Below are 24,590 nucleotides of genomic sequence, written 5' to 3'. Positions count from 1 at the left end.
TGCACCCCTTCCTTCACCTCCCTCGCAGGCCATCTCCAAAAGGATAGGTTGAGGGTCCTCCGGAGTGCAGCGTCCCCCAAGCTATACTTTTCTTCTGCTCCTCCCTTCCAGGTTCCTTTTCCTAGTTCCTTTTCATTTTCTTCCGGCCCAAGGTCCATCCCAGGCTTTAGTAGTGGCAAAAGCTAGTCTAATCCCCTGGCGGCTGGCAGCTGGCGGCTGGTTGGACTCTGGGGCTGACGGCTAGGGTTGCAGTTAAGATCAGACTGCAGATAGGTCTGGCGCCGCCCTCCACGGCCGCACCTGGGCGGAAGGGCAGTTCCGAGCGAGTGCTTAAAAGGGACTGCTGAGACCCTGAGATCACGTTCCTGCTGCTACAGTCGAGACGGCCGGGGGTTCGCGACACTGCGCAGGCGCAGGTTCCCAGTCGATCGCTGCAATTCCCAGAAGGCCTTGCAGCGTCCCTACGCCGAGGACGTCGCGCTCCAGACTCGCGGGCGCCAAAGGGCTCAGACTGCCGCCGCGCTGCATTATGGAACACAGAGTCTGAAAAACCCTGAGCACTAACTTCCCGACCGAGCTAGGCGCTTCCTTGGCTGGGGGGCGGGGCAAGGAAGAGCCGATATAAGGTTTCGTCATAAAACCGCGACCAGACAGGCGGCGCCATCTTCGAACTTGGACTTCCGGAAGGACTTTGGCGCGGGTGAGTGTACCGCAGCGGGGTGTGCGGGGGGCTGGCGATTACTCCTCCCCTTCTTTTGCAGTAGCGCTGAGACCTTGGGAACCAACTCCCGACTTCTCTCTTACCCCCGGGCACGGCGGCGCGCCCTCTGGCTTCTGCGCTCCCACAGAAATCCATCACGTTCGCACCTCCTTCCCCACCGTGGCCACCAAGCGTCCCCCATCTCCGAGCCGAGGGTCTGGCCTACTTCCTCCACGCGGTGTTCTAGCCTCGGCGCCGCGGTCTTTGCGCCTCTTGCACCCAGCAAACCTACAGTGGTCCTCAGTTTTGGGGAAATCGGGGTTCGCCTCTCACGCTGGCTAGTGGCGAAAGCTGCCCCCCACGGCCAGGTTTCAGGGGAGGGCTGGCGGTGGGCTCTGAAGTGGTAGCGGTCCTTTCTGGTGTGTCCCAGCCCTTTGCTTGAGATAACTCTAGCCCCAGGGATTGTGCCCCGCGCGCTGTAGTCCCATTGGCGCAGCCAAGGGCCAGTTATGTTTCCCTGTCAGCTCCTTGTATCCCGCGCAAGTTGGCTGGCTCCTGGGGGAGATGTTGGTAGTGACTTGGGTCCACCTGAGCCAACTCATTTTGCTGGAGAAGTGTAGGCGATGAACAAACTTCTTCACTCAAAGCCCTATTGTTACACAAGTCTTGCCAATATAACTTTTTGCCATCCTTATCAACTGTAGAGTTTGTTGTTGTTGTTGTTTTTTAGAATCAGTTTATTTTAAGCTTAAATGGACTTATGGACTGAAATCGTGGGCTACAGGTTTTGGGGTTTTTTTAAGTTTATTTTTTTCTTTGTGCCAGTACAGGGCTTGAACTTAGAGCCTGAATGTAGTCCCGGAGCTTTTAAGCTCAAGGCTAGTGCTCTTATCATTTGAACCACACTTCCCCTTCTAGCTGTTTTTGGTTGTTAATTGGAGCTAAGAGTCTCAGATTTTTCTACCCAGGCTGGCTTTGAACCGGGATCCTCAGATCTCAGCCTCTGAGTAGCCAGGATTGTAGACGTGAGCCCTTGGCTCCCAGCTTCATCATTTATATGACTTTAGTTTCTTTCTCTGTGGCTGCCTTTTTTTTTTTTTTTTTTGATTTGCCATTGTCTTATCTCTTCTCTCTCTTTGATCGCTCACTGTGGTTCTTTTTCATTTTGTGTCGCTCCTAAAACTTGAACTCAGAGTCTTGGCACTGTCCCCAAACATCTTTGCTGAAAGCTTGCACTCTTGAGCTTGAGCCACAGCTCAACTTCAGGCTTTTTTTTTTTTTTTTTTTTTTTTGGGTCTGGTCGTGGGGCCTGAACTCTGGGCCTGGGCGCTGTCCCTCAGCTCTTCAGCTCAAGGCTAGCGCTCTACCGCTTGAGCCACAGCGCCACTTCCGGCTTTTTTCTTTTTGCTTATGTGGTGCTGAGGAATCGAACCCAGGGCCTCATGCATGCAAGGCAAGCACTCTACCACTGAGCCACCTTCCCAGCCCAGCTTCAGGCTTTTTTAAATATACATTTAATTGGAGATAAACTCCTGGGCTCTTTTTCAGGTGCTAGCTTCAAACCTTGATTCCAGATCTCAACCTCCTGAGTAGAGAGGATTGATTATAGGTGTCAGCCCACATGCCCAGCTTGTTGGGTTTCAATTATTGAGTCTGATCACCCCCCTTCATGCTAGTTTTTGTTGCATCTCCCCCTCCCCAGTTTTTCTGGGGCTTTGTGTATGCATGTGTGTGCCAGTGGCAGTCCTGGGGCTTGAACTCTTGACGTGGGTGCTGTCCCTGAGCTTTTGTGCTCAAGGCTATCACTTGAGGCACTGCTCCACTTCTAAATTTTTTGGTAGTTTATTGGAGACAAAAGTCTCAAGGACTTTCCACCGGAAGCTGGCTGCAGACTTCTAGCCTCAAATCTCAATTTCCTGAGTAGCTAGGATTGCTGGTGTGAGCCACTGGAGCCCACACAGCTTTCTGGAGCAATTTTAAAGGGTACTTTACACTTTTTTCCTTTTTTGGGAGGGTGGGGGTGGAGTCAGTCATGGGGCATGAACTCGGGGCCTGGGCACTGTCCCTGAGTTTTTCTGCTCAAGGCTAGTGCTCTGCCATTTGAGCTACAGCTCCACTTCCAGTTTTCTGTTGATTTATTGGAGATAAGAGTTTCAAGGGACTTTCCTGTCCTGGCTGACTTCCAATTGTGATCCTTGGATCTCAGCCTCCTTGAGTAGCTAGGATCACAGGGGTGAACACCCTCCCCCCCTTATACTTTTGTTTCTATTCTTAACTCTTTGTATAATATATGTAAATAGGAAAGTTTCATATTGGATACTTTTTGCTTAATACTCATTGAGTGGGATAGTTTTAGCAGGTTTTCACTTAACAAAGAACAATGTAGGTGGATTCCTTGACTTCATTTTTCCTTCTCTGTCATGTATATAGTCTCTGTAGTACGTGATGTTACATTGTTTCTTTAGCACTATAGTTAAATGAATTGGATATTGTAGCTGTTTATAATCTGTTTAAAGTGAAGCTTCTTCAAAGAAAACAGTTAGAAACTTGATTTCTGTAGTTTCTTTGTTATTTCTTTTTAAGACAGCAGCTTATTTAGCCCAGAATAGTCTTGTACTCATTGTCCTGCCTTTTCAGCCTTTAAGTGTTGAGATTACAGGTGTGTGTTACCATACTCAGAAATATTTATATATTTCTAGAAAGCTATTGGTCCAGCCCTGGATTTGTGCATTTTTATAATATTTATAGCAGCACACTTTCCACTGAGCCCATCAACAGACCTATGGAAGTTTCCTTTCTGGTAGTTGAACTTTTTCTCCTCCTTTGTCCTGGGCAAACAGTGTTCTGGGCTAAAACTGGGCCCTTGAGGAGTTGTGGTTGCTCAGGCTTTTGAGATGGTAGTGTTTTTAGTCTGCTAATCTTTTTTCGTCAAAAGCTTGCCTATCTGATTGTCTGGGATTGAAAAGATTGATGACAATTTAGTTCATTCTTTTTTGTTTTGTTTTGTTTTTGGTCTGTGGTGGGTCTTGAACTCTGAATCTGGGCACTGTCCCTGAGCTCTTTAGCTTAAGGCTAGTGCTCTACCACTTGAGGCACAGCACTACTTCTGGTTTTCTAGTGGTTAATTGAAGAGTCTCAGGGACTTTCCTTCCTGGACTGGCTCTGAACTGGGATCCTCAGCCTTCTGAGTAGCTAGGATTGTAGGCATAAGACACCGGTGCCAGGCTTAATGTAGTTCATTCTTAAATGTGGAAAAGGTCTCTCTTCTCTCTTGGCAGTACTAGGGTTTGAACTCATGGCCTTGGGGTTGCTTTGCATTCACTCTACAATTGTTTATGGTCCTGCTCTGTAACTAGGTCTGAGATCCACCTGTTTTAGACTTCTGGAGTTGTTGGCATGACAAGAACATGTCAATGCATCCAGCTTCCCTCCAGTTGAGATAGAATCTTGAACTTTTTGTTTCTTTCTATGGGTTGTTTTGTTTTGGGTAACTTGAACTCAGGGCCTGAGTGCTGTCCTTGAGCTTTTTTGTTCAATGCTGATGCTCTACCACTTGAGCCACATATCCCCACTTTCACCTTTTTGCTATTTCATTGTCAATACAGAGTCTCATGGACTTGCCTGCTGGGCTGGTTTCAAACCAAGATCCTCAACTTCTGCCTCCTGAATAGCTCGGATTACAAGTGTGGGCAATTAGACTTCCTTCCTTCTTTCTCCCCCCCACTCCTCCTCCTTCTCTCTCCCCCCTTCTCCTACTTCTCCCTCCTCTTCCTCCTCCTTCTTCTCCTCCTCCTCCTCCTCCTCTTCCTCTTCTTGTTCTTGTTTTTGTTGTTGTTCTTCTTCCTCTTCTTCTTCTTCACCTGTGCCTGTGCCTGTGCCTGCCTGTCCTGGCTTGAATATAGGGCCTAGGCACTGTCCCTGAACTTTTGCTCAAGGCTAGCACTCTACCATTTGAGCCAGAGCTCCATCCGCTTTTTGGGGAGTAGCTTATTGGGGATGAGTCTTGTAGACTTTCCTACATAGGCTGGCTTCAAACCATGATCCCCAGATCTCAACTTCCTGAGTAGTAGGATTACAGGCATGAGCCACCAGTGCATGTTTTTTTTTTTTTTTTTTTTTTTTTTTTTTTGATGGTAACTGGGGATTGAATTCAGGACCTGGTGTTTGTTAGGCAAGTGCTCACCATTTTTGTCTTGGATATTTTGGGAACAGGGTTTCGCTAATGCCAGGGCTGACTTGGACTGAGGTCAGCCTGTGTGTCTGGGAATGACAGGCATGCATCCTTAAGGCTAGCCATTTTGCTTCATCCATGGCTAGGATAACAGATGCATACCACCAAGCTCAGCCAAAAGTCCCTTAATATAATAGGATGTCTTTGTTTCATGGCCTATCTGATACCTCCTCCCATTCTTTCAAGTTAAGATTGATATCCGGGCTCCAGAGAACTTCTTTCATTACTCCTTTATTACCACAGCTTGAATTTAGAGCCTGTGCTCACTTGGCTTTCTTGCCCATAGTTGGAGCTCTTCTAACTTGAGCCACTCCTCCATCCTGGTTTTTTGCTGTTAATTGGAGATGAAGTCTCTTGGACTTTTCTGTCTAGGCTGGCTTTGAACTATGATCCTCTAGGTCTCAGCCTCTTGAGCTAGGATTGCAAACATGAGCCACTGGTGTCTAGCTACAGTTATTTTTGAGCCTGTGACTTGTGTATTTACAGAAATAAGTGTTAGCTCTCCTTCAGTTTGGTAAGTTTTAAAGTACCTAGTTATTCACGAAATTATATTTATTATACCATGTTACACTTTTTACATTTTACTATTACCCAAGGTATATTGCTAAAGCTGGGCTTTAGCAAACTCCTGGGCTCAATGGTTCTCCTTCAACTTTTCTAATAGCTTGGACTAGCCTGTATCACCACACCAAGCTTGACAATTATTTAAAATCTATTTTTGTCAGTTGTTACTGTTCCCTAGGTGCATAGTTTTTCTCTCCTTTTTTTTTTTTTGGAGGAAGTGGTGGTGGTAGGATATATATGTGACTTACTTTACTGTCTTTCAGGAAGAGGAGTTAAATAATTGTTCATTTATTGAAATATCCATACAAGAAAATGTGTGAATGTTAAATATGTGTGGTATTGTGTTTGGCACATAGTAGTCATTTAATTGATAGCAGCATATTTATTTGTTTCTTGTTCACTTCACTAGAACGTAAGTTCCTAGTCTGTCTTCTGTGGTTACACCAGATCTTAGAACAGCGCTTGACATAGAAGGTGCTGAGTAATTAGTCTGAATGAGTGAATGATTGACGATTTCGGGTTTCTAATTGTGTGGTGATAAAAGATAGGAAAAGAGAAAAATCTGAGCCTGTACAATTATCCTCTGCCTTTCACATTGATATGTCTTCATACAGGACAGCCATTTTGGGGGGTGCTGATGGATACCTGCGGGGTCGGCTATGTTGCCCTGGGGGAGGCCGGCCCCGTGGGGAACATGACTGTGGTAGATGCTCCTGGACAAGATGTGCTAAACCAGCTTGATATCAAGGGCTCCTCAGAAGCAACCAGTGTGGAGGCTTCCATAGAGATGTCACTGCCTACTCCTTTGACTGGATTTGAGGGTTCTCCTGATAAGAGGCTTTTCCCTCCAGACCAGGAAAGCCTTTCCAGACTGGAACATCAAGGTGGGTACCTCTGGGGTTTGTTGATTATTTCCCTTCTCTTTTTGGCTCCCCATAGTTAGTTTAAGATGAAAGAGACGTAAGAGTTTGTAGGATCTTTTTTTTTGTCGGTTGTGCGGCTTGAACTCTGGGTTTGGGCACTGTCCCTGCACTCTTCAGCTTAAGGCAAGCGCTCTACTGCTTGAGCCACAGCACCACTTCTGGTTTTCAAGTGATTTATTGGAGACAAGAGTCTCACCCCGGGCTGGCTTTGAACCATGATCCTCAGATCTCAGCCTCCTGAGTAGCTAGGATTATAGGCGTGAGCCACCAGCACCCAGCTATAAGATTGTATAATCCTGGGTATATAATCTGTTCCAAAGAGGTTTGGCTCCATTCTTATCTCATAGACCATATTCTTTTCTACAGATCTTTCTTCGGAGCTATCAAAGATCTCAAAGCCTAGGGCTTCACAGTCTTCCCGGAAGAGAGGTAGTGGGACGCCAAAAGGTCCCAGAAGGCCCCAACAGCGTAAAGCTCCATCCACCCCTCTGGTTCCTGCTCTCTTAGATCAGTCCAACCCTCTGTCTGCCCCTGTGCCTAAGAAACGAAGTCAAAAATCTAAGGGAGACCTGCTACTCCTGAAGTTGTCCAAAGGTCTAGAGCAGCCAGAGTCTCCACATCCAAAGAGGCCCCCTGAGGACTTTACCTCTCCTGAGGAACGACCCCGCCGAAGGGCTGCCCAAGTGTAAGGATTGTGGGGCATGGCCTGGTGGAGGGGGTGGAGGTGAGGGGATGAGGGTGGAGCAGATACGGAGAGAAGGGAAGACTCTACAAGGTGTCAGGTAAGCTGGGGGGATGTCTGGTTGTGGGATCACGGGCACTCCTTTAGCTCTCACCTTAGCCACTTTTATGGTATGTGTTGCTAACTTTTTGTATCTAAGAGGCTTCTTTCTGCACCTCATATTCCATCACATTTTTTGTTTGTTTTTGTTTGTTTTGAGACAGGGTCTCGCTATGTAATAGACCAGGCTGGCCTGGAACTCGCGATCCTCCAGCCTCAGCCTCCCGAGTGCTGGGATTACAGGAGTGCACTACAACACCCGGCTCTCCATCACATTTTTCGCAGACTTCCCCCAGGTCTTCATTGCTATTTTACCACCCAGTATATTTCAGTATTTATGTGCCTTTCCTTTCATTTCCCTTGCCCTTTATGTTCTTTAATGTGGTAGAGTGAAAAGTGCGTGCATTGGCTTTGGAGTTGCAAGACCTAGATTCAGATTCCTTATTTGTTATCAGACTTGGCTAAGCCACGTCATTTAACTTTTCATCTGTTAAGGAGAAAGGGGAATTTAATGGCTACTTCGCAGGGTTCCTGGGAGGATCCAGTGAGTTGGGAATCGGTAAAGTCTGGGGAAGTAGGCTCTCAGGTGAAGATTTGTGAGGATAGTGCTGATTCTTCCTACCCCACAGGGCACTTCTGTATCTTCAGGAAGTGGCTGCTGAGGAGCTCTCCACAGCTCTTCCTACTCCGGTGTCTTGTCCTCCTAAGAGTCCCAAGGTGAGCAGCCCCACCAAACCGAAGAAGATCCGGCAGCAGGCAGTCTGCCAAGGTGGAGACGAGGACGCTGCTGTGCAGGGTGAAGGCTTTGTTCTCAAGGTTGAGGCTGAAGAAGAAGAAGAAAGTGAAGGCCCAACTGAGAGCTTTTCTGATCCCGAACCTGCAGCACCCCGAAGCACCACACGGGGACCCGCGGCAGGGGTAATGAGAACGCACAGGAAAGCAGATGGGGAGATACTGGTCTTAGGGGGTCAGCCCCATGTTGAGCTTTGGCTCAGTTTTGTCTTTGTTTATAACTTTTTAAAGGAATGACTTCAAAAACACTGAGATGTTAGGGAGATTATAGGGGAAGTGTGTAATAAACAAGGTTATTTACATTTATAAGTGAATATACTAATCATGGAAGATGATTATAGGGGAAAGGTCTAGTAAACAAGAGTAATCAGGGCTGGGAAGGTGGCTCAGTGGTAGAGTGCTTGCCTTGCATGCATGAGGCCCTGGGTTCGGTTCCTCAGCACCACATAAGCAGAAAAAGCTGGAAGTGGCACTGTGGCTCAAGTGGTAGAGCACTAGCCTTGAGCTTAAGAGGTAAGGGGCAGCACCCAGGCCCAGAGTTCAGGCCCTATGACCAACCAAAAAAAAAAAAAAAACAAAAGTAATCAATAATTGATTGTTCTGTGCTAGGAAAAATAATCGTGAACAAAATTATGCCTGATAAAAGTTTGAGTGAAGTCATTGTTAGACCAGGATACCAGGAGCAAAGAGAGGCAAGATGACTAACTGCTTGTTTCATGGAATAATGATAAAATAAATTGCGGTTGGAACATAAGGCCTAGGTAAAATTCTAGGGGAGATGAAACTAGAAAGGGCAAAAAGAGCAAAATTGGCAGGAGCCAAAAATCACAGTTGGTTTGGGGAGTTATTTTCTTTAAAATTTTTTTGGCAGTACTGGCAGGGAAGGTAAACAATGCCAAAGAAAGTAAAAGTTGGGAAGGAAGGCTGTTTTCTGGGACTTCTTTAGCCTAGAATGCTCATTCCCTTACATTTTCTCTGATTTGATTCTCAGAAGCAGAAGTCACACTGTCGAGGCTTGGCTCCCAATGGCTTACCCAATTACATCATGGCTCCTGTTTGGAAGTGCCTCCATCTCACCAAAGACCTGTGAGACTTTGGGGCTGGTGGGAAAAGGGCAATGGAGGAATGCAGGGCAATCTAGAAAGTGAAGTGCTCATGGGTGGAGCATGGTGATGACATTCATTCATAAATGAATGCTACAAAGGCAAGAACTCCTTAGAATGAAATATAGTCGCTGGGGACATGGTTCAAGTGGTAGAGCACCTATGTAGCAAGAGTGGGATCTTGAGTTCAAACTTAAGTAATACTATTTCAACAACTCTGAATGAAATATGATAAGTTCTGGTTGTCAGTTGTACTGGCCACATTGGTCAAGTATTGGTATACTGGATAGCACACACCATAGATAGATCATCTACCCTTACAGAAAGTTAAATTGGACAGCACAGCTGCAAAATCTCTGCTTCTTCACTGATGCTTCTTTTGTCTCCCTAGCCGAGAACAGCAACATTCGTTCTGGGAGTTTGCTGAATGGATTCCTGTAGCCTGGAAGTGGCAATTGCTATCTGAGCTGTAAGTTGAAGTGTATCCCTGAAGCTGAGGCTAGGTGGCAGAAGAGCGACATAGGACTATAGATAGATAGTGGGCAGCCTGGAATGGGTGAGACTTCCAAAATCAGGCTGTTCACTTTGCTTTCCTCCAGTGAGGCAGCTCCTTACCTGCCCCAGGAAGAGAAGTCTCCATTGTTTTCTGTGCAACGTGAAGGACTTCCTGAGGATGGCACACTCTACCGCATAAACAGGTGAAGATTGCCACTAAGTTTTTTTTTCTGATTCTAGGTGACAGAATTAGGAAAATGAATGTTGAAGAGGATGACAAATTAGCCATGTTCTGACTGGGCCTATTGATTCTAAGGACAGGTTTCCCACTTGACACTAGTTACTTTTTTCTAGTTTTCAGTGCTCAGCTCTACGGGAAGGTTAGGGAAACTAAGAAGACTTGGGGGTCAAACCAGATACATGACAACGTACTCAGCCCTGGAGAGAATGATGTAATAATTCCAAATTAAAAACCCTCTATCTTTTGTTGTTGTTGTTGGTTGTGGCTTGAACTCAGGGTTTGGGTGCTGTCCCTGAGTTCTTTTTACTGATGCTCTACCACTTTGAGCCACAGCACTATGTCTGGTTTTCTGGTGTAATTGGAGATAAGTCTCATGAACCTTCCTGCCTGGGCTGACTGAACCACAATCCTTAGATCTCAGCCTCCTGAATTGCTAGGATTATAGATGTGAGCCACCTAGTGCCAAGCAAAAGCTTTCTATTTTTAAGTGGGGCTCATGCTTATAATCCTGCCTACTCAGGAGGCTGAGATCTGAGGATAGCAGTTCAAAGCCAGCCTGGACAGGAAAGTCTATGAGGCTTTTTGTTTTTTGGGTCCTGTTGTGGGGCCTGAACTCTGGGCCTGGGTGCTGTCCCTCAGCTCTTCAGCTCAAGGCTAGCGCTCTACCACTTGAGCCACAGCGCCACTTCCGGCTTTTTTCTTTTTGCTTATGTGGTGCTGAGGAATCGAACCCAGGGCCTCAGGCATGCAAGGCAAGCGCTCTACCACTGAGCCATCTTCCCAGCCCCTCTGTGAGACCTTTTTATCTCCAATAAACCACCAGAAAATGGAAAGTGACGCTGTAGCTCAAGTGGTAGAGTGCTCGCCTTGAGCTGGAAAGCTGGGGGACAGCACCCAAGCCCACAGTTCAAGCCCCATGACCAACAACAACAAAAAAAGCCTTCTATTTTTGATGATGAACTGGAGCTAGGAAGACATAGGGAAGCAAAGGGCAGAGGGGAGGGAAGGAGGTACAAGTGGTAGCTGAATATTGCTCTCACCTGGAGACTGTCCTTGGTTTTTCAGGCCCTTGCATAAGCCAGATCATACCTGCTCCACTGGAGCTCCCATTCCATCCTAATCTTTTACTAATGTTTTTGACTTTTCTCCAGGTTTAGTTCGATCTCAGCACATCCAGAGCGCTGGGATGTATCCTTCTTCACAGGGGGACCACTCTGGGCTCTGGACTGGTGTCCAGTGCCAGAGGGATCAGCAGCCTCGCAGTATGTGGCCCTTTTCTCCAGCCCTGACATGAATGAGACACATCCACTGAGCCGACTTCACTCAGGCCCTGGGCTGCTGCAGTTGTGGGGCCTTGGGACATTACAGCAAGAAAGCTGGTGAGGTGGGGTTGGGACACTGCCATGGGTAGATGGGTGAGGTAGAGAGGATGGGGGAAGGCTTGGATTGGGCTGAGACAAGGAGAGTCGATCTCCAGTAGCCCTAGCCAGCTCTTCCTACCCACTGTCCCCACATGCTTTCTCTCTCCAGTCCTGACAATAGGGCTCACTTTGTCTATGGGATTGCTTGTGACAATGGCTGTATCTGGGACCTCAAGTTCTGCCCCAGTGGAGCATGGGAGCTTCCGGAAACCTCTCGGAAGGTACTTCCGTTGATGATGGGATGGCCCTGGGAGTTCTCAGCATTGGAGGCAGGAAGGCTGGATTGTGGTGGATAGAGATTTTCCAGCAACTCCATATCATGTTTTTAGGGATTAGCATCTCAAGTTTTCTGAGAAGCACCTATAGGGAGCAAGCCTCAGCCATGGGCCTGATTTCTTTCTCTCTCTTTTTCTCTCTCTCTCTTTCTAGGCTCCTCACCTGCCCCGGCTGGGTCTTTTGGCTCTCGCCTGCTCAGATGGAAAAGTGCTGCTGTTCAGTCTGCCACATCCTGAGGCCCTGCTAGCTCAGCAGTCCCTAGGTGAGGAGCAGAGCAAGCAAACAGGACTGCAGTCATGGGTGCGAAGCTTGCCTCCTCTGAAACTTCTCTGTAGCACAGAGCCTTAGTCATACCCACACCCACATTGAGACCACATTTGCTTTTGAGTTTGGACTTTTACTTACAGGATTATACCTGTACGCTTGTAGCTCTTTAGTTTTTATTTTCCCCTTCCTTATTGTCCTGGTTAGCCCCTTGTCTTTATTGCTGTCCTGATTAATTGGCTCTATGAAGAGCTACTATGAGCTAAGACCAACAAAGGTGAACTCTCCCTCTTGGGTGTGGGCTTGAACTCAGGGTCTGGGTGCTGTCCCTGAGCTCTTCTGCTCAAGGCTAACACTCTACCATTGAGCTGCAAGCCACTTCTAGTTTTCTATGGGTTAATTGGAAATAAGAGTCTCAAGGACTTTCCTGCCCAGGCTGGCTTCAAACCTTGATACTCAGATCTCAGCCTCCTGAGTAGCTAGGATTACAGGCATGAGCCACCAGTGCCCAGCTCCCAATTTGTATGTCAGACCCTTCACCAATATGCATATACACAGACCACAAAATATTGTCAGTACAGGGAGAAAATTAGAGTTCAGATGAGCAAGATGAGGGAAAGGTCAGGGAAAGGCAGCTTCTATGTGTTGAATGTATTTGTTTTTAACACTATTGAGTATTTAATGAAGAAAGCATCTGAGCATAAGCCCTGGGAAGTCCTGTATATGGTGGTCTGGTGAAGAAGAGGATTAAAGAGGGAATAGGTAGTAAGGAAGTAAAGAATGATGATTCTTTCAGAAAGTTTGGGTGGTAGCTGGATTGATTGAAGGAAAAAAGTTTTTTTAGTTGTGCTTATTTGTAGAGAAGACAATAGGACATGTTTACCTGGAAATATGAAAATGATCCACCAGGGAAAGAGCAAGTGTATAATGCAGGAGAAAGGAAGAATGAACAAATGAGCAAAGTTCTAGAAACAGAAGAGAGTAGGGTCAAGGGATTAGCCATTCTGACAGGAGCAAAGGAAGTATCAGGTATAACAGAAGAAGATGGGGACAGATAGATTGTGGGTCAGAGATTTGATGGTGGAGGGGCCAAGAAGGTGGCTTAGTGGTAGAGTGCTTGCCTTGTATGCATGAGGCCCTAGGTTCAATTCCTCAGCACCACATAAGCAGAAAAAGCCAGAAGTGGCACTGTGGCTCAATTGAGCTGTAGACTGAGGGACCACCCAGGCCCAGAGCTCAGGCCCTCCAACTGACCAAAAAAAAAGAAAAGAAATTTGATGGTGGAAAAATAAAGGCTTTCTCAAGAAAGGATGGGGTGGGGCTGGGAATGCAATTTAGTGGTAAAGTGCTTGGCCTAGCATGCATGAGTTTGATTCCTCAGTACCACGTAAACAGAAAAAGCCACAAATGGCAGTGTGGGTCAAGTGGTGGAGTGCTAACCTTGAGCAAAAGAAGCTCAGGGACAGTGCCCAGGCCCTGAGTTCAAGTCCCAGGGCTGGAAAAAAAAAAAAAGGATGAGGGAAAGTTGTCTATGTGTGAGGCTTTAACCTCAGAATAAGGCCTAGCAAGGAGCTCAAGCCTCTAATTAAAAACAATCAGCTACTGCTCTTTTTCCCTTACAGATTCAATGAGGCCTGCTATCTATAAGGTGAGTGAGGAACCTGCTGCCTTAGCTGAGGCTCTACTCTTAGAGCCTTGCCTTACAAATGCTGCACTGAGTTGTCTTGTACTTAGAAAATATGTCCCCGCCTGCTGGATTAAACACGGACTTGAACCTTTGTTCCCAACAACTAGGATTCCTAACCCTAGTCCCAGCCCTTCTGTCCTTGCAGGTGCAGTGTGTAGCAACCCTTCAAGTGGGGTCTATGCAAGCTTCAGACCCATCTGAGTGTGGTCAGTGCCTTAGCCTGGCCTGGATGCCTACCAGGCCCCACCACCACCTGGCTGCTGGATACTATAATGGTAAAGCAAAGTAAAATGTAAAGAGCTATTGTTCTTTTTTTTTTTTTTTTGCTTGTCCTAGGGATTGAACTCTGGGCCTGGGTGTTTTCCCTGAGTTTCTTTGGCTCAAGGCCAGCCCTTCACCACTTGAGCCACAGCACCTCTTCCAGCTTACTTTATTTTATTTTATTGTAAAGATGCTTACAGAGGGGTTACATTACATGAGTAAGGTTCTTCCAGCTTTTTCTGAGTAGTTTATTAGAGATACAAGTCCCACAAACTTTCCTTTCTGGGCTGGCTTCTAACTGCAATCCTCAGATCTCAGCCTGCTGAGTAGCTAGGATTACAGGTATGAGCCACTGGCACCTAGCTAAGCCTATCTCTTAAAATGAAAAAACAATAAAACCAGGCATGTTAGTACAAGTCTATAATCCAAAACTCAGAAAGATAATGTCAGGATGATCAAGAGTTTAGACCCATTCTGTGTTACATAGCAAGTTCTAGCAAATGGACATAATTTTATGATTTTTCTGTACATAAAAGAAATTTATTTATTTTTGTAAATGAGAACTTATTAGCTATAGCTCACACCTGTAATTCTAGTTACTCAGGAGGCTATCTGAGGTTCATGGTTCAGAGCCATCCCAGGCAGGAAAGTCTATGAGACTCTTATCTCCAATAAACCACTAGAAAACGGGAAGTGGCATTATAGCTCAAGCAGTGGAGTGCTCACCTTGAGCTGAAGAGCTGAGGGTCAGCACCCAGGCCCAGAGTTCAAGCCCCACAACCAACCAAAAAAAAAAACAAACTTCATAGGTATTAAATTATAAAAAATTATCTAGGAAAAAAAGCCACTGAAACCAGCACCAGTGGCTCACACCTATAATCCTAGCTACCCAAGAAGCTGAGATCTGAGGATTGTGGTTCAGAGTCAGCCTAGGCAGGAAATGCTGTGAGACTCTACAAGTAACCACCAGAAAACCAGAAGTGGCACTGAGGCTTAAGAAGTAGAGTGCTTACCTTCAACTGAAGAGCTCAGGGACAGCACCCAGGCCAAGTTAAAGCCCCACAACTGACCCCCCCCCAAAAAAAAAAAAAAAAAAAACAAAGAAAAAACCAACACTGAAATCATAATGGAAGATTCCTAATGTTAGGAATAGAAAATGAAGACAGTATGGATGATTCTTTCAGGAAGAATTAGTTTCTTGAAGATAATTTTAAGATTTTTAAAAAGCCAGGGGCTGGTAGTTTATATCTGTAATTCAAGCTAGTAATGAGGCTAGATCTATTAGAGATGAGCCTGGGCAGAAAGTTCTGAAAGACTATATCTCCAAGATAACCAGCAAAAAAATGAGCTTGAGGTGTGGCTCATGTGGAGAACCAACCTAGCCAGCACAAAGCGAGTTCGAACTCCAGTACCACCAAAAAAACCAATGACTGACATTAAGCAGTTAGGAGAGAGAGAGAGAGAGAGAGAGTGTGTGTGTGTGTGTGTGTTGTTTGTAGGGCTTGAATACCAATTGAGCACAGTGCCACTTCCAGCTTTTTTTTGTGTGTGTGTGTGTGTGTGTGTGTGTGTGTGTGTTTTGTTTGTAGGGCCTGAATACCAATTGAGCACAGTGCCACTTCCAGCTTTTTTGCTTATGTGAAGCTAAGGAAAGGAATTGAACCCAGGGCCTCATGTATACAAGCAAGCACTCTACCACTGAGCCATCTTTCTGGCCCCTTAGTTTATTCTTTTTAAACAGCTTTCATTTTCAATCATCATTGGTAAACTTTCTGTTGAAATGATAAATCAGCACTCTTCTGGTGCTGGTGGTTTACTCCTATAATTCTAGCTACTCAGGAGGCTGAAATCTAAGGATCGGGGTTCAAAGCCAGCCTGAGCAAGAAAGTCTGTGAGACTCTTATCTCCAATCAGCCACCAAAAAAACAGAAGTGAAACTGTGTCTTAAAGTAGTAGAATAGTAGCCTTGAGCACAAAAGCTCAGTGACTATGTCCAGGCCCTGAGTTCAAGTCCCATGACTGACCAAAAACAACAAGTTAGCACTCATACTTCTTGTTATCCCTCCATCTTTTATTTTTCTTTTGGAGACCTTGTCAAGGTACATGCTTCATGCTGTTCTCTTATCTTAACTTCTAAAGTAACTTAGTGATTGTTTTCACTGGTCCTGTAGTTCAGTCTTCCCCTCCATTGCTAAATTTTATTGCATACCTTAATTCACTGTAATAGAAATGTTCCTGAATTTATGCGTAAATGGGATTTAGCTGCAAATACTTTTCTCTGCCATTGCTAAGATTTTTATTCCTGGTCTCTTTATCAAAGTTATACTTTTGTATACTTCTCCTTTGTTACTCTGGTCAATGATCATCTTATTTTGAGTTAGCCAGGTTAGTTTCTTTTCATCCTTTTTTTGGTTTGTTTGTTTTCCTTTTTTTTTTCTGTACATTTTGTTGCTTTGGATTCCCTGCCTATTATACTTAAAAGAGGGTTAGGGATGAAGAAGCACCTGTCTAGCACATTGCAAGCCCTGAGTTCAAGCTCCAGTACTCGCCACCACCTGGCCCTCCTCACTCCCCTCCACTGTCCCTGCCAAATAGTTAAGCAGTCTGTGAAAGACTGATTATAATAATTTTAGACTTTATGGGACGATTGGCTATTATTTAAACCACACAACTCTTCCATATAATGTGGGATTAGTCATAGTTTGGTAAACAAATGGATTCAATTGTGTTGCAGTAAACTGGTTACTGTTATTTAAACTGGTTGCTGGCTACACAGAATTTACTACATAGGCTATAGTTTGCCTGCCATGCTTCTTAGAAGGTTTTATGTTTTTGGTTTGTTTGTTTGTTTTTTCCTTTGGCAGAATGAGGGTTTGATCTCAGGCCTTTACATTTATTAGACAGCTACTCTACCATTTGAATCAAACCTCAGTGTGGGTGTGGGTGTGTGTGTGGGTGTGTGTGTGTGGTATTGGCTTCACTTCCTTGTGCCCAGGTGTGTGTGAGAGAGATAGATATTGGCTTAAATTCCTTGTGCATTTGTTTCAGCTTTCTTGGTCTTGTCTTCCACTTGAGTCATGCCTCCAGTTCAGGATGTTACTGATTAATTGAAGCTAGAGTCTTTTTAACCTGGGCTGGTTCCAAATCAATATCCTCCTGGTCTCAGCCTGCTGAGTAGCTAGGATTACAGCATGAACCACTAGCACCCAGCTTTACTTTGTTGTTGTTGTTGTTGTTTGTGGGGCTTGAACTCTAGGCCTGGTTCTTCAGCTCAAGGTGAGCACTCTACCACTTGAGCCACAGCACCACTTCCGGTTTTCGGGTGGTTAATAGGAGATAGAGTCTCACGGACTTTCCTGCCAGGGCTGGCTTTGAACCATGATCCTAAGATCTCAGCTTCCTGAGTAGCTAGGATTGCAGGTGTGAGCCGGGCTTTCCTACTTCAGTTTCCTGGAGTGCTGGGATTACAGGTGTGTAGCACTTTACCTATCTGGGTTTATGCTTTTTGCTTTTATTTTTCTTGCCTTGTACAACAATTTGTGAGTCTTGTACTTAGGGCCTGGGCACTGTCCCTGAGTTTTTTGGTTTTGTTGTTGTTGTTGTCAGACGTGTGGCTTGAACTTGGCCTGGGAGCTGTTCCTCTGCCCGGGCTGGCTTTGAACCGTAGTCCATAGATCTCTGAGTAGCTAGGAGTACAGGTGTGAGCCACCAACACCCAGCTTTTGTGTTTTTTTTATTTTTTTTATTTATTTTTGTCGGCCGTGGGGCTTGAACTCTGGGCCTGGGCACTGTCCCTCAGCTCTTCAGCTCAAGGCGAGCGCTCTATCACTTGAGCTACAGCGCCACTTCCGGTTTTCTGGTGGTTTATTGGAGTCTCACGGTCTCTCCTGCCTGGGCTGGCTTTGAACCGCAATCCTCAGATCTCAGCCTCCTGAGTAGCTAGGATTACACCAGCGCCCGGCTTGTGTTTTTTTTTAAAGCATACTTTTTTTTTTGCCTTTTCTTTTTTGGCATTGGGGATTGAACCCAGGATGTTGCACTTGCTAGGCAAGTGCTTTGCCACTGTCCTACATCCCAGCCCTTCTCTCTCTCTCTCTCTCTTTTTTTTTTTTTTTTTTTTTTTTTTTGCCAGTCCTGGGGCTTGAACTCAGGCCTGGGCTCTGTCCCTGAGCTTCTTTGTGCTCAAGGTTAGTGCTTTATCACTTGAGCCACAGTGCCATTTCTGGCTTTTTTGAGTAGCTTATTGGAGATAAGAATGTCAGGGGGACTTTTCTATCCAGGCTGGCTTTGAACCTTAATCCTCAGACCCCAGCCTCATGGGTAGCTAGGATTCTAGATATGAGCCACTGACACCCAGCATTTTGGGTTTTTTAATACCTTTATTTTGATTTTGGGAGTAAGAGACCAGTGCATTCAACCAGATACCTTTCAACTGCAAATCCAAAACTAAGCCATTACTTTTTGGTTGATAGGAACTGGGGCGAAAATGTCAGGTAATGAATTTAAACCATACAGGACTATAGAAGAGCTAGTCATGATCCCCACAGTCTTTCTTCCACTGTAGTTTGGATCTGAGAGTAGAAGGAAAATAAAGGTCCTAAGAGCCCAGAGAAAGAAAAGAAATCAAGAACCAGCCTTTAATGTCTATGCATTCTGTCTCTATTTCAGGCATGGTGGTTTTCTGGAACCTTCCCACTAACTCACCCCTGCAGAGGATACGGCTTTCTGATGGCTCCTTAAAGCTCTACCCCTTCCATTGTTTCCTAGCCCATGATGAGGCTGTGCGTACAATTCAATGGTGCAAAGCTAACAGGTATGAAATAAGGTCTGTGGAGAGTGAAGGTGAAACTAGAACAGACTGTTCAAATTTGCTACTGATTTGGTCTTGCATCTTTTCAGTCATTTCCTAGTCTCTGCGGGGAGTGACCGGAAAATCAAATTCTGGGATCTTCGGCGACCTTATGAGCCAATAAACTGTATCAAGCGCTTCTTGAGTACAGAGCTGTCCTGGCTGCTCCCCTACAATGGTGTCACTGTGGCTCAGGACAACTGCTATGCCTCGTACGGCAAGATGGAGATGGCAGCCCTGGGGAAGGGTCCTAAGGGTGGGGATGCAAAGCATCCAGATTGTGGGAAGATGAAGGTTGACAGGGTTTGAATTCTGAAAGGATTTGGGGAAAAGAAATCTATTTGATCTTAGAAAACAAAATTTTATTTCTTGTTTTCATACAGATATGGACTCTGTGGAATTCATTATATTGATGCTGGTTACCTTGGTTTCAAGGCCTACTTCACCGCTCCTCGAAAAGGCACTGTTTGGGTGAGCCTCTCTTCCACAATCTCCATTACACAGGGAAATGCCATTTACTCTATAATGGTAGTCAGGAACAGGTGGTTGGTGTTTGGGTAGAAGGAGAAGGCAGGTGCATCATTACTATATCATCAGGGACATGGGTTACGGGAAACTTTCTGGGCTTTTTTGGTGCTGATACTGAACTCTGGCACTCTCATGCAGCTTTTATTTAAAAAAAAAAAAAAAACCATTTACATTTGACCATATAAGATGATGTTAAGCGAAATGAACCCCAAGACAGGGACACAAATGGTTTTTTTCTTTCTTTCAACATATTTATAATGTACTATGTGATTTTTTTTTTTTTTTTGTTTCTTCCGTCACAGTATAACCCATTTCACTGTATTTGATTCCAATACCCTGCATCTTGTATATACATTTTTCTAATTTGGGGAGGGGAAGGGAAATAACAAAATGCTTAAATAAGGATACAGCTCGACCCATTGTAACAATGAGATGTATAAGACACTATGTTGAAAACGAACTTTACAACTTCGGCAGGGGATGGGGAGGAAAGGAGGGAAAGTGGAGAGGTGGGGAGGGAAGGAATGGTGGGGAGAAAGACAAAGGAGGAGGTTGCTCAATGGGAAATGTACTCATTACCTTACTCATGTAACTAACCCCTCTGTACAGTATTTTTACAGTAAAAAACATAATAAAAATAAAAACTATTTACTTTATAATTGTTATTATAAAGGTGATGCACTAAGGGACTGCAGTTACATAAGTCAGGTAATGAATATATATCTGTTCATACAATGTCATCCCTTTTCTCACTTTACACAGGTTTTTTTTGCTCATGGCTGGCATTCTTTCTGTTGAGCCATACCTCTTGTGACTTTTTGCTGGGGGTTTTTGTTTGTTTTTATGTGCCAGTTCTTAGGCTTGAACTCAGGGCCTGAGTGTTGTACCTGAGCATTTCTGCTCAAAGGCAGTACTCTACTACTTGAGCCACAGCTCCTTTTAAGAGTTTTGGTAGTTGGGACTGGGAAGGTGGCTCAGTGGTAGAGTGCTTGCCTTGCATGCATGAGGCCCTGGGTTTGATTCCTCAGCACCACATAAGCAAAAAGAAAAAAGCCGGAAGTGGCGCTGTGGCTCAAGTGGTAGAGCGCTAACCTTGAGCTGAAGAGCTGAGGGACAGTGCCCAGGCCCAGAGTTCAGGCCCCACGACCGGACCCCAAAAAAAAAAAAAAAAAAGATTTTTGGTAGTTAATTGGAGATAAGATTCTCATGGATTTTACTGCCCAGGCTGGCTTGAGACCACAATCCTCATATTTCAGCCTCTTCCCATCCCCATCCCCCCATCCCCCCCCCCCCCCCCCCCCCCCCCCTGCTAATTGAAGATAAGTGTCTCATAAGGATTCTTCTTTCTGGGCTGGCTTCAAACCTAGATAGTTCTTGCCTTTTGAGTAACTAGAATTACAGTTATGAGCCACTGGTGTCCAACCAAAACACTCACTTTTTTTTGCCCCCCCCCCCACTTATTTTTATTTGTACCCTTTTACCCTCAGACTGCAGGCGTTATCAGTTCACAGAAATGAATGAGTAATATTTCTTTCTTTCTTTCTTTCCTTCTTTCTTTCTTTTTTTCTTTTTTTCTTTTGTCAGTCATGGGGCTTGAACTCTGAGCCTGGGCGCTGTCCCTGTGCTCTTCAGCTCAAAGCAAGGGCTCTACTGCTTAAGCCACAGTGCCACTTCCAGTTTTCTAGTGGTTTATTGAAGATACTAGTCTCAAGGACTTTCCTTCCAGGGCTGGCTTTGAACCTCAGTCCTCAGATCTCAGCCTCCTGAGTAGCTAGGATTACAGTCATAAGCCACCAGTGCTGGGCGTTAATCTGCCTTTCTTTATTAGAGTCTTTCAGGATCTGACTGGCTTGGGACAGTAGCTGCTGGAGATATATCTGGGGAGCTCATAGCAGCTATATTGCCTGATATGGCATCGAATCCAGTAAATGTCAAGAAACCTGCAGAGAGAAGATTCGTACGTATATGAACATCTAATGGCAATACCATTTGTTCGATCCTAATCCAATGTCCTGGCCAATTCCTGGTGGAGTGCAGATTAGTACTCAGTTTTCTAGCCCCAATATTGTCTGTGAAAAACACCATAGCGTGCGTGCGTGCGTGCGTGCGTGCGTGTGTGTGAACACCAGTACTGGGGCTTCCACTCAAGCCTTTGTGGTCTTGGAGTCCTTTGGACTGTTTTATGCTTACATTGGCTTTGAACCTTGATCCTCACAGTGTAATCTCCTTAGTAACTGGAGTAAGCCACTAGCTCCTGGTTTTGGCATAATATTCCCTACATATTACTATTGAACTTTTTGTGTATGTGTGGACCGGTCCTAGTGTTTGAACTGTCCCTGAGCTTTTCTGCTTAAGGTTAGTGATCTACCACTTGAACCACAGTTCCACTTCCAGTTCTTTTGATAGTGCACTGGAGATGAGAGTCTCACAGACTTTCTTGCCCTGGCTAGCTTCTAATGGCAGTCCTCAGATCTCAGCCTCCTAAGTATTAGCTAGAATTACAGGCATGAGCCACCAGCACCCAGTTCCATATTACCACTGAATATGGTTTTTGTTTATTTCAAGCCCCAGTACTGGCACAAAACAAAAATTCAGGGTCTTGAGGTCTTACTCATTAAGATTTTGCTGCCCGAAGCCAATTTCCTCTATGTTTTTCCGATTTCCTCTTATGTTTTCACTTTTAGTATTATAAAACCTAATCTCATGGTCTCCTTTGTAGCCTATATATAAAGCAGATCTGATCCCATATCAGGACAGTTCTGAAGAACAAGAATATACTTCTGCTTCATCTGGGACTCCCAACCCTCCCAAAGCTAAAACATACGCTGAAACTATCAACCATCACTACTTGCTTTTTCAGGACACAGATTTGGTAAGTCAAGGCTAGGGGACTGAGTGTGATATTAATTAGAAAAGGTGGAAATCTTTAGTCCTGTGTAGTAGGAAATTCTAAGGAGTTTGAGGGCAGAGTTGCAAAACTAAAGCTACTTGCTTTCTCTCCCTTCTGCTTCCCAGGGTTCCTTCCACAATCTGCTCCGTAGAGAACCAATGTTGCGTATGCAGGAAGGCGAAGGGCATGCTCAGCTTTGCCTGGATAGGCTGCAGCTTGAAGCTATTCATAAGGTGAATCTTGTCTCATCTTCTCTCCCTCCATTCTCATTTTCTCCCAACTCTGAAAAGGAACAGATGGCTAAGGAGGAAAACAACTTTGCCAACTCCTGTAGCATAAGATATACTTCACTCATTGGCTTTTCATTTCTATCTCTCTCACCTCATGGTTCTATCCTCTTAGATTGTAATCTATTTTTGTTTATGCAACTAGGAGTCAACCTAAAACATGACTTCTAATCTTCTCTTTGGTTTTCCATTTCTTTGCACAGGTACGTTTCAGCCCAAACCTGGACTCCTATGGATGGCTGGTATCTGGGGGGCAGTCAGGGCTGGTTCGGATCCATTTTATCCGTGGACTCACCTCCCCATTGGGCCACCGTTTACAGCTTGAGAGCCAAACCCACTTCAGTGCTATGTTCCAACCATCTTTTCCAACAGAAGGGCTGAGTTTTCCTCCAGCCAGCCATTGCTTTCTGCCCAATCCCTAGTCTTAGTCCACACAGGACCCTTGAAATGAAGTCTGCCAAGAACAAATGGTCTCCATGCACAGAGCCATAGGAACTGGGCCCTTCCTGGACAGTGATGGTGCCAGGCCTGGATTTTTAGGCCTACCTCCCCAGGACTCCTTAAGTTCCTGTCCTTCCACAGACTTCATAGCCTCCTGCGGGTAGGGGGGCTCTCTCACTACAGTGAATTTCTTTACCTAAAATGATGGCTCACAAGAAACACTCAGGCCTGACCTAGGCTTGGGAGTCAAATTGCTCATATTGAGCATATTGTGAAGTGGGTAAAGCTAAGTAAAGGTACTGGGTGTTTTTGAGACCACTTGTGAGTGGGTGTTTGGAGAATCAGAAAGGGTATCGATTTGAAGGCTCCTTTTTCAGGATCCAGTGTTACTGCCTTCCTAAACTTCCTCTTCAGAGGAACCAACACACAGGCCCAAAAGTGGTGGCAGTAATTAATCGGACTGAAGCTGCTTATAGTACTTTGAGGAATACAGCAAACACCCTACCAATAGAATAGTGGCTTAGCTCTTACTTGCTCCTGCTTATGAAATATTCCCAATCACTGGTCAATTGACCATACTTGAACACTCTTAGAAGAGTTTTTGAAAACCTTTCTTTAAAGCTGGGCATGATGGTACATGCCTTTAATTCCCAGCATTTGGGAGGCTGAGGCAGGAGGATCATGAATTCAAGGCCAGCCTGAGCTATATAATGAGACCCTGTCTCATAAAACAAACTTCTTTTATATCAAGTTAGAATATACCTTTATTAATTTTACTCATGGGTATTAGGAAACCTAGTTATTCTTCCCTGTGACTACCCTTTTAAGTAGTTAACAATAGCTATCATGTGTTTCCCAAGTCTTTTTATCCTCTAGATTAAATATCTTCAGTTATTTGAACCATTCTTTTACACGTCATGATTTTTGATCCTTTATGATATGGTCACATTGTTGACTTATTAAACATGTTTATTTAAACTATAGGAGGTGTTCAGAACTGAAGTACAATAATGTAGTATATTGTTGTCTTGATAAGAGTGCTCTAATGGGATGCTACACACTCATTGTCTACAGTACAATACAATACAATACAATACAATACGGCTTTCTAAAGCACAGGCACACTCCAGCCTTGGGCTACACAGGAGTACAAGCTGAAGCTTGGAGGAAGGTGGATGATTGGAGCTTACTAGGAAATGGAAAACCAAGCAGCCAGCTCCCTCTTGGAATGGATTCAAATTAGTTTGCTGGTTCAGGTATCTGAGAAAAATCTTTCTGCTTGTGAAGGCAAACTTATGTCAGAAAACCTTTAAGAAATGAAGAAACAAAAGTTGGACACTGCTGGCTCACTCCTATAATCCTAGCTACTCAACCGGCTAAGATGTGAAGAATGTAGTTTAGAGCCAACTTGGACAGACAAATCCAAGAGAAACATCTCTAATTAGTAAGCAAAAATGTGGAATTGGAGGTATGGCTCAAGTGCTGTAGCTCCAGCAACAAGCACTAGCAAAAGGCCCTGAGCTCAAGCCCCAGTGTTGGCACACACACACTCACAAAAAAAATTTTAAGTAGTTCAGTCCCCTTCTGTTACTAAAGAGGAAGCAGACCTGGAGGTGGCCCAGGTCTACTAGAAGCAGAGGAACCACAGCCTGTGAAGAGGAGTCAAGTGCTACAACACTGATGACCCAGATTTGTGCTGATTTGCATAATAGGCTGGGAATGTGGTAGAGTGCTTGCCTAACATGCATTAAGCCCTGGGTTCCATTCCTCAGTACCACATAAATAGAAAAACCAGGAGTGGTGCTGTGGCTAAAGTGGTAGAGTGCTAGCTGAGCAAAAGAAGCTCAGGGATAGTG

The 24,590-nt window shown here is 45.0% G+C and overlaps 1 protein-coding gene across 2 annotated transcripts; it reads left to right on the top strand.

The window, feature by feature from the left end:
• Positions 1 to 404: 404 nt before the first annotated feature.
• Gtf3c2 (general transcription factor IIIC subunit 2) lies at positions 405 to 23,715 on the top strand. Of its 2 annotated transcripts, XM_070025249.1 has the most exons (20): positions 405 to 700; positions 6,110 to 6,379; positions 6,785 to 7,103; positions 7,364 to 7,495; positions 7,829 to 8,117; positions 8,983 to 9,077; positions 9,486 to 9,563; positions 9,694 to 9,792; positions 10,982 to 11,209; positions 11,361 to 11,472; positions 11,681 to 11,789; positions 13,414 to 13,439; positions 13,624 to 13,753; positions 18,408 to 18,552; positions 18,639 to 18,800; positions 18,972 to 19,059; positions 20,945 to 21,073; positions 21,836 to 21,988; positions 22,132 to 22,239; positions 22,497 to 23,715. In XM_070025249.1, exons 2-20 carry the CDS (start codon positions 6,133 to 6,135, stop codon positions 22,713 to 22,715), a joined length of 2,868 nt encoding a protein of 955 aa, XP_069881350.1. In that variant the 5' UTR covers positions 405 to 700; positions 6,110 to 6,132; the 3' UTR covers positions 22,716 to 23,715. The 2 variants fall into 2 exon arrangements, with proteins under 2 accessions (XP_069881350.1, XP_069881351.1); XM_070025250.1 differs by lacking the exon at positions 7,364 to 7,495 and having other exon boundaries at positions 406 to 700.
• Positions 23,716 to 24,590: the final 875 nt, after the last annotated feature.

The sequence above is a fragment of the Dipodomys merriami genome, unplaced genomic scaffold, assembly GCF_024711535.1.
Source record: "Dipodomys merriami isolate MVZ:Mamm:240054 unplaced genomic scaffold, mDipMer1.0.p SCAF_17, whole genome shotgun sequence".
Lineage (NCBI taxonomy): Eukaryota > Metazoa > Chordata > Mammalia > Rodentia > Heteromyidae > Dipodomys > Dipodomys merriami.
This window is presented reverse-complemented; position numbering and strand designations above follow the sequence as displayed.